The 8989-nt window shown below is 43.4% G+C and overlaps 1 protein-coding gene and 1 long non-coding RNA gene across 9 annotated transcripts in view; both read right to left on the minus strand.

Moving 5' to 3' along the window:
* Positions 1 to 841: 841 nt before the first annotated feature.
* Positions 842 to 4229, minus strand: LOC119340826. 7 transcript variants are annotated; one of them, XR_005164706.1, is made up of 7 exons: positions 4153 to 4229; positions 3433 to 3667; positions 3165 to 3349; positions 2754 to 2817; positions 2223 to 2682; positions 1369 to 2141; positions 842 to 1265 (listed from the first exon to the last, which is right to left on the minus strand). It is a non-coding gene; the product is annotated as an uncharacterized LOC119340826 (long non-coding RNA). The 7 variants fall into 7 exon arrangements; XR_005164704.1 differs by having other exon boundaries at positions 1369 to 1551; positions 2011 to 2141; positions 2223 to 2817; XR_005164705.1 differs by having other exon boundaries at positions 1369 to 1551; positions 1931 to 2141; positions 2223 to 2817.
* Positions 4230 to 4246: 17 nt separating this feature from the next.
* The window catches only part of LOC119340825, a 10365-nt gene continuing 5622 nt past the window's right edge, over positions 4247 to 8989 (minus strand). For both annotated transcript variants that reach the window (XM_037612730.1, XM_037612731.1), the window contains exon 4: positions 4247 to 4655. In XM_037612730.1, coding sequence (XP_037468627.1) covers positions 4497 to 4655 — 159 coding nt within the window. In that variant the 3' untranslated portion in view covers positions 4247 to 4496. The remainder of the gene's footprint in view (positions 4656 to 8989) is intronic.

Below are 8989 nucleotides of genomic sequence, written 5' to 3' on the forward strand. Positions count from 1 at the left end.
ACTTACAATACTACAAAGTTATATATGAAAGTTAGTTGCATGGTGCATCCAATGATATTTGTTTCGTATTGTGAATATTCATATTTTTCTCCTACAAAATTAGTCACTGTAAAGAGAAACGAAGGGCATATCTCTCTTTCTCCATTGCACACACCCTCTCTCTACACCCCTTTTACATATGCACACGAACTATCTCTCGGCCCTCTAAAAGTATGCCCCGACACATTCACGCATGACGATCATTGTATTTCAAGCGAAAGCACAATACGGTCAGTGGACTCCAGAATACGCCCATTATGGTCACCATATACATTTTGTGGTGATTATATGGTCATTAGCTCGCTGCACTGCTTCGTATTTTATTGATGACTCTGACGGTAATTGTATTTGAAGAGAAAGCACGATACGATCACTGGACTTCAGAATAAGCTCATTACAATCACCATATACATTTTGTGGTGATTATACAGTCACTGGCTCATCGTACAACCCTGTATTTTGTTGATGACATGATCAATTGACCAGTCAAACAGTCCACATGGCGCAACTAGTGTTGCATCATCAGCGCACATTATCTCCCTATCATAGGGCCCACCCATCAGCAGGTATAAGAAAGAATGAAATGGTAATAAATTAGTGCTCGGTGGGGATTCGAAGTCGAGACCTCAGGTTGGCAGCCGACGCACGCTAACCATAGTGGACAAGGTCGCCTAGTGATGATACTAGAGGTTGGGGCGCCACCGGTGGCGCCGCCTGAGCGGTGACTCTGCGGTGCCAGGTATGCCTTCGCCCATTCAGCTACTTTGTTCACCTCTTGTTAGCACATACACACAACAATGGTGAGCTCTTTGATCCAAAGAGAAAAGCATTACAAGCAATGCAAATGAATCTCGTCTCTTTCCATACAAGTGAAACTGTAGCACATCACTAACAAACTGCAGCTTAGCTGCTTTTCGGGTGTGGATAAGTAAAAGTGTTACAAGAGCGTTTACGGACTGACAGCTCCACAATTTTTTACTCCCTGCTCGGCGTCCAACACCCTCACCTAAAGGAGATGCAAGGCAATATCAGGACAGGAAGGGCAGCGGCTGCTCGCCGGAGCAGGACCAGCCGATGTGCGTGACTGGAGCCACCGGCTACATCATCCAGTGGCTCGACCACACCCGCTTCGGCAGGGCCACCGTGTCCACGCCACGGCGTGGGACCCAGATGCACCAATATTGAAAATCAATCAATAATGGAACATGTTCAATTGTGTAGCAAACCTGCAATGTACCAAATATGATAAAAACTGGTATCAACCCAATTATTTTCCTTATAGAAACTTCCAAGTAAGGTGAAAGTCTTTTGTACATGATAATATTGCACCTTCTGTCCGTCCTTTCCTCTCTTCTAATGGCCATTCATTATAAATCCTTGTCACGGATGATGCTACTGATCAGAAAGATATTAATCTCACACGAAGTTCCTTCTCTTCAAATGTCCAACGTTTGACCAATCCAGCACAAAGAATGATGATGCTAGTTGCTAGCATAGATCTACTTTATCAGACTGAACAATTTTTCAGTTGTTAATCTCTGAAAATGCAGAATGCTTGTTCTGAAACATAGAACTTGTGTGGTGTTGCTCCGTACAGGAATTACTTGTATGCATTCCTAAATAGTGGACAGGTGGTAGCTAGACCGAAGCTCGCTTGTGAAACATCAATCATAAACATGTAGATGACCATGGTTTAACCAGTGAAGGGGCTAAAATTCAGTAGCCCAAATTAGGATTACACTTGACCTTTTCTATAGAGAAACCTAGGTACTGTAGTAGCATATGTTTAGGTTAGCAGGTCGTAGCAAATGCAAAATCATGCTCAGTAAAGCCATGTATAGATGTATGCTAGTTACATTAGCACATACATACATGGAGAGAATTAATTTACCAATAATGTCAACTGCTACCTTCTGCCTTTAATTGTAACTGAAAAAGCTCTGCTCTGAAAGTATGGTTGTGATCAATCACCTGTTCCGGTGTCTTTTTCTTCTCAAGCTTGAAAAAAAAAACATGTGATTTTGCTCAACCTGGCCATCATAAAACCAAAATACATCCATCAATCATGTCTTTAAAGCAAAAGAGCACCCTCCCAATCAAATCTGCTACAGCAGAAAGGAACATACACTACATAAGAACTTGGAAGAAGGAACAAATTAATTAGGCCAAGAACCATATCTTACAGCAGGCCAAGTAAAAGGGTGTAGTCGTGTTGGACGCCATAGCAGGAAAGCGGACCACCACCAATATGCGGTACCATGACATGACCATGCTCTTCACCTACAGCACAGTCGTCGCGCCGTCCTCCTCGATCTGCGGGGCTTCCCTCCTCGCCATCAAGCCGATGGTATATATATTTGTTAAAACACCATGAGAATATTAGTAAGTGGGCTTATTCATTGAAACAGATAAATAGATAAGTAATAATCGCTTCAACTTTGAATGGAAGTCAAAGGTAAGGTACTGATTAACATCCTACAAGATGATAATCACAAATAGGAATAGCTACACACACACACACAGACCATGAGAATATTAGTAAGTGGGCTTCAACCCAAAGGCATTTTTCTTGCATCAATATTGGAATCCACTGCACTGATTGCCTTCTCTGTATGTCTTTAGGATATTTGCTAGCACTGAAATCTATAGGGAAAATTTTATGACGCAGACTATGACAGAAAAGCATGAAGCACAGTAAAACATAATTAGCTCACCGCTTCGTATGATCTCAGGTCAGTGTCATACTCTGATCTTCTTTAATTCCAAAGGCAAATGCTTCTGCAAAAAATTATCATTGAAGCAATCATATCAGAAATTCGTGAAACTGATTTGTAGTGTGTACAGCAAGAACAAGGAAAAAGGGAACATAAATGGGCATAGAATGCGTAGGCCATAGGATGGTCAGGACCAGTTTTAGCACCAGCAATCCCATCCATCTCAGAGAATGGATCATGCATACGTATGCAATCTAAAGATTAAAAGGATCATATGCATTTGAAGCTGCAATTCCCATATCAAATAATGGATTTGCAAGTTTCCCTAAATACCAAGCAAAAAAAATTGGTTTTGTCAAAGCAAGATATAGAATGAGTAAAGCAATTCATATGTTCAAGAAAGGAAAATACCAGACTGACTACACAAGCATGGTATAAACTTCGTCGTTGCAAATTTGTGTTGATGCTCCTGTAAGGCTGTAACTTCAAACAACAAGTCATGTTGCATTTTCTCAACGCATTCCCAGCAACTGTCCAGGACGGAAGTCATGCTACATATCAAGATTCCATCACATAAATCAACAAAAACCTAAAACCTACAGAAAGATCAAACATAATTAGTTCGGAGAGCACTCTGAAATTTGATATGGAATGTCATCAGCGACAGTGCATACAGAACCTGCATATGGGCCAGTATAGGGTCTGTATTGGCACTCTGATTCATGTTTTAACTTGCAATAATAAGGATACATTCCCAAGCATCCAAAGTTCTGGAACTTGGACATAAAGTCTAGAGAGGCGCCAACCTTCTCCAAAGCAAGGCATCTTATGTTACCCAATTCACTCCTGCAAGTTGGGCGACCATTATGAACCCTTGGCTTGCATTCAGAACAAATGGTTTGACCATTGGAGCACTGCATGCAGAAATGTGACAAAATAGTTAAAGTACCTCTAGAGTCTAAACACATTCATAAATTTCTTTCTGAGCTTAAGAATATGTAGTGTAAATTCAAAATAGTCATGAGATATCAGACCCTCCTAGTAGAATAATTTCACAAGGAACACTCTCAACAACGTTGAAATTAAAAAAGGAGGGTGCTGCAATCTGTAAGTCCAAAATGTTTGCAGGGAGCTAGTCAGAGGTCGGCGTGATGCATGGGGTGGTTAACAGAAAGGAAGGGATGTCACCTATTAGTGTGAAAGTGATTCATAGAAAAAGGTTACAAACCAAAACCCTATTTTAGCTTTGCCTACCTTGGTCGGCAATTTCATATTCTTTTGCAACTGGATATTCTAATATATCAGCATACACATAGAAAGCCAAAAGCCTAGAATAAGGCTAGTATGATGCAACCGAGATGCTATAGTTAAATGTGATTAGTTCAGCAAGAAGACATACCCGATGAATTGGAGGATACATGGGAACCAAACACACAGGGCATTCCAATAGCTCATGCACATTTGTAGAAACCATGACATTTGGTTTCCCTGAATGCTCGATAACATCACCGACGAGTTCTGTGACATTTGAATATCCCATTCTTTTTCGAAAAGGGGGAAAAAACCCCGGCCTCTGCATCAGCACGATGCATACGACCCTCTTATTAATAAGAAAAGTAGTGCCAACATGGTTCCAATGGTCGTAAAAAGTAGAAAAAGCTCACACAGAGCCAAAAAAAGGCTAGAAACAACAACTAGCCAAACCAAGATGCCACAACCGGCTGGGAAAAGTAGATAGGAACACTAAATGCCTATCCTATTACATGACTGCCATCCAAACCGGTTGAAGATATCCCGAGCTACCATCTCCCAGCGGACAGACCCAGTAACCAAATGCTCCCTGGCCTCCGTCTGGGTGAGTGGCGACCACGAACGAATCAGTGCCGTAGTCCGGAATAAAACCTGCAAAAATTGTATACATGATATTCTGTTAAAGACCAAATCATTTCTGCAATTCCAGATAGTCCAGAACAACGCACAAGCCCCAACCCGAATATGTCTCGCTACGTTAGACTCAAACCCATTAAGCCATGTCCCAAAGAACGCATAAACAGAAGTCGGGGGTTTGATATTGAAAGCAATGTGGACCGTCTGCCAAAGTACCTTGGCCAGCGGGCAATCAAAAAATAGGTGTTTAATAGTCTCATCCCGATCGCAAAAACTACACCTAGTAGATCCTGTCCAATTACGCTTCATCAAGTTATCCTTAGTTAAAATTACTTGTTTATGGACAAACCACATAAACACTTTTATTTTCAAAGGAACTTTGACATCCCACACATGTTTGGACGTAGGAATGGAGTTCAAATTAATTACATCAATATACATTGATTTAACCGTGAATACTCCAGACTTAGTCAACTTCCAGCGTAATTCATCGGGTTGTTGAGAAAGCTGCACTGCCATCAGTCTCCTAACCAGACGGAGCCATTCTTCCCAATGATTGCCCGCTAGCACTCGTCTGAAAACTGTATATTAAGGGGGATAGATTGAAAGACCGATGCAACGGACACCTCACGTCGTTGAACAATGCGGTACAAGGAGGGATATTGGATGGCTAAGGGTGTGTCACCGAGCCAAGTATCTTCCCAGAAACGTGTACTCGTGCCGTTTCCAACAACAAACTTTGTCCTATTAAACAAAGCCTGCTTGACCTTCATGAGACCCTTCCAGAAGGGCGAGTCGGTAGGCCTTACTGTGACCTGTGACAAGGTTTTTGACTGGAGGTACTTGCCGCGAAGGATTTGAGCCCATATAGCATCATTTTCCGACGAAAGCTTCCACAGCCACTTGCTAAGAAGGCATTTATTCTTAATTTCTAGATTCTCAATACCCAGACCCCCTTGGTCTTTCGGTCTACAGATGATATCCCAGTTAGCAAGCCTATATTTTCTTTTAAGCTCATCACCCTGCCAAAAGAACCGCAATCTATAGAAGTCCAGTCTCTTCCTAACACCAACTGGTACCTCAAAGAATGAGAGAAGAAACATCGGCATACTTGTGAGCACCGAATTAATAAGGATTAATCGGCCTCCATATGACATGAGCTTGCCCTTCCAGCAGCTCAGTTTCTTCTCAAATTGGTCCTCGATACACTTCCATTCTCTGTTCGTTAGCCTACGATGGTGGATAGGAATTCCCAAGTATGAGAATGGTAGCTCTCCCAACTCACATCCAAACAATTGCCTATAAGCATCCTGTTCATCTTTGGCCCTACCAAAACAGAACAGCTCGCTCTTATGAAAGTTTATCTTTAACCCGGTCAATTGTTCAAATAGGCATAACACCAGCTTCATATTTCTTGCCTTAGCCAAGTCATGCTCCATAAAGATGATTGTATCATCAGCGTATTGTAGGATAGAAACACCTCCATCAATAAGATGAGGCACCAATCCACCTACTTGACCATTTTCCTTAGCCCTTCCTATCAAGACTGCCAACATATCCGCCACTATGTTAAACAAGATAGGGGACATCGGATCTCCTTGTCTTAGGCCTTTATGTGTCTGGAAATAGTGACCTATGTCATCATTAACTCTAATTCCCACACTACCTTTTTGCGTAAATGATTGAACCTGTCTGCGCCAGGCTTCATCAAAGCCTTTCATACGCAAAGACTGTTGGAGAAATGGCCATTTGACCTTGTCATACGCTTTCTCGAAATCCACTTTAAAAATCACTCCATCTAATTTTTTGGAGTGGATTTCATGGAGCGTTTCATGCAGGACTACCACCCCTTCAAGGATATTTCTGTCCGGCATGAAAGCGGTTTGGGACTGTTGCACCACAGAATGCGCAATCTGTGTGAGCCTGTTAGTCCCGACCTTAGTGAAAATTTTGAAACTAACATTAAGGAGACATATAGGCCTGAATTGCTCAATTCTGACCGCATCCGTCTTCTTAGGAAGTAGTGTGATAGTCCCAAAATTCAAGTGGAATAGTTGAAGCTGTCCAGAGAACAGATCATGAAACATAGGTAGAAGATCCCCCTTAATAATGTGCCAGCACTTCTTATAGAACTCAGCCGGGAAACCATCCGGTCCAGGAGCCTTATTATTTTTCATCTGTGCAATGGCATCGAAAACCTCCTTCTCCGTGAACGGGGCAACTAGAATGTCATTATCAGCAGCCGATAACTGAGGCACATCCTCAGTTCTGGACTCATCGAGGGACACTGTATTCTCCTCCGGCGGTCCAAATAACTGCTTATAATAGTCGGTTATGTATGTTTTTAGGTTATGCTGACCTAAAATAGTGCCCTCATCCTGCTCAAGCTGAAATATTCGCTTCTTTCTGTGTTTGCCATTAGCTATTAAATGGAAGAACTGAGTGTTTGCGTCCCCCTGGACCACTCTACGTACTTTAGCACGTAAAGCCCACTTCAGTTCTTCTTCGCGGAGTAGTTCTTTTAACCTCTTTTCCGCCTCATTTTTAACCTGAAGCTCTGCTGGTGCCAAAATGTTGGATTCAGCCTTGATGTCCAGGTCATGTATAAGAGTAAGGAGTCTATCCTTTTCAATCTTATACACACCACTAAGGTGCTTAGCCCAACCTCGTAAGAAACTTCTCAAGTTCCTAATCTTATTCTGCCACCTCTCAAGTGGAGATTTGCCTCGAACATCTTTAACCCATTCCCTGGCTATCAAATCTAAGAACGCTTCCCGTTCAAACCACGACGTCTCGAAGGAGAAGGTGTTCTTGTTACCCACATGATTCGGCTCCCCTGAGTCCACGAACAATGGGGTATGATCAGATATTCCCCTCGAAAGAGCTTGCACCGTAACCAGCGGGAATTTCTGTTCCCACTCCACGCTTGCAAGAACTCTATCAAGTTTTTCGTAGGTTGGGTTTGGCAGAGCGTTAGCCCATGTGAACTTTCGACCAGAAATTTCTATCTCTCTCAGATCCAAGCTTTCAATAATGGTGTTGAACATGAAGGACCATCTGCCATCAAAGTTATCATTGTTCTTCTCCTCTCTCCTCCTGATGATATTAAAATCACCTCCAACTAAAATTGGCAGCTGCTCTGATCCACAGATTCGAACAAGGTCTGCGAGAAACTCCGCTTTAAGCTCTGGTTGCGCGGCACCATAAACCGCCACCAAAGCCCAGTTAAAGCCATCCATCTTAGACCTAACTCGAAACTTGACCGCGAAATCGCCCATCACTACACTACGGACTTCAAGCGAATCGCGTCTCATACCGAGTAAGATACCACCCGATCTTCCTCGCGGAGGGAGGCAATGCCAGTCGAAATCAATACCACCAACCAGAGAGGAAAGAAACTGCGGTGCAAAGTTATCTCTACCCGTCTCTGATAGAGCAACGAAGTCTAACTTCTCTTCTACAGCTGTCTCAGCCAGGAATCTTCTTTTAGCCAAGTCCTTTAGACCTCTGCTATTCCAAAAAATTCCTCTCATAGTTCATCATGGAATTTTTTGGTAGTTCGAATCCTAGCACTCCTACGAACTGCGGAATCGGGATAGATCTTCCGTTTCCACTTACGCTTAGGTTTACTAAGCTCAGGCACCCGGTCCTCATGACCGGGTTCACCAATATTAGTCGAATCATTCTCTGGGGAAACATGATCTTCCTCAGCGTCATGGTTGGTGGGTGCTAGATCTGCACACAAGCTATCAAGCACTCTAACCCCTAACGCATTAATCTCATCATCATTCATTGGTTTAACTACTACAAGATTACGAATAGTCTCTAAAGCACGTTCTGCCTCCAGATCTAAAATATCATTCACCGACTTAGTAATCTCACTGTCCGTAGCACCTAGTGAAACTCCTAATTGGTTTGCATTACTTATAATGTCCTCATTAGAAAAATGCAATAGTGAATTAGATAAGTTGACGGACATACCAGATGTAAACGCAGCCTCCTAAAGCTTGGCCGCCCTCATAGCGCACCGCTGCTGCATATCATCTATCTCGGGGACGTCCAGGATGCGAGCACTCATCCGTCTCCCCTCGGCAATCGGGTCCGGGATCCCGCCAAACGCGACCACCTCCTCCCTAGTAACACCTGGCATAGAGCCCTCCGAAGGCTGTACCGGGGTTACCTGAGAAGGCGTCAGCGGGCTCCCGATCCCCCTAGACAGGAATCCCACACTAGGGACCCTGGTCATAGGTAGGGGCGAAGAGGAGATGATGATGGGGGCCGCCTGCCCGCGCCCTCCTCCGACCGCAGCCGCAGGCTCCGACACATGAGCCATCAGCGAGGGAGAGACG

Source organism: Triticum dicoccoides, chromosome 7B (assembly GCF_002162155.2).
Source record: "Triticum dicoccoides isolate Atlit2015 ecotype Zavitan chromosome 7B, WEW_v2.0, whole genome shotgun sequence".
Lineage (NCBI taxonomy): Eukaryota > Viridiplantae > Streptophyta > Magnoliopsida > Poales > Poaceae > Triticum > Triticum dicoccoides.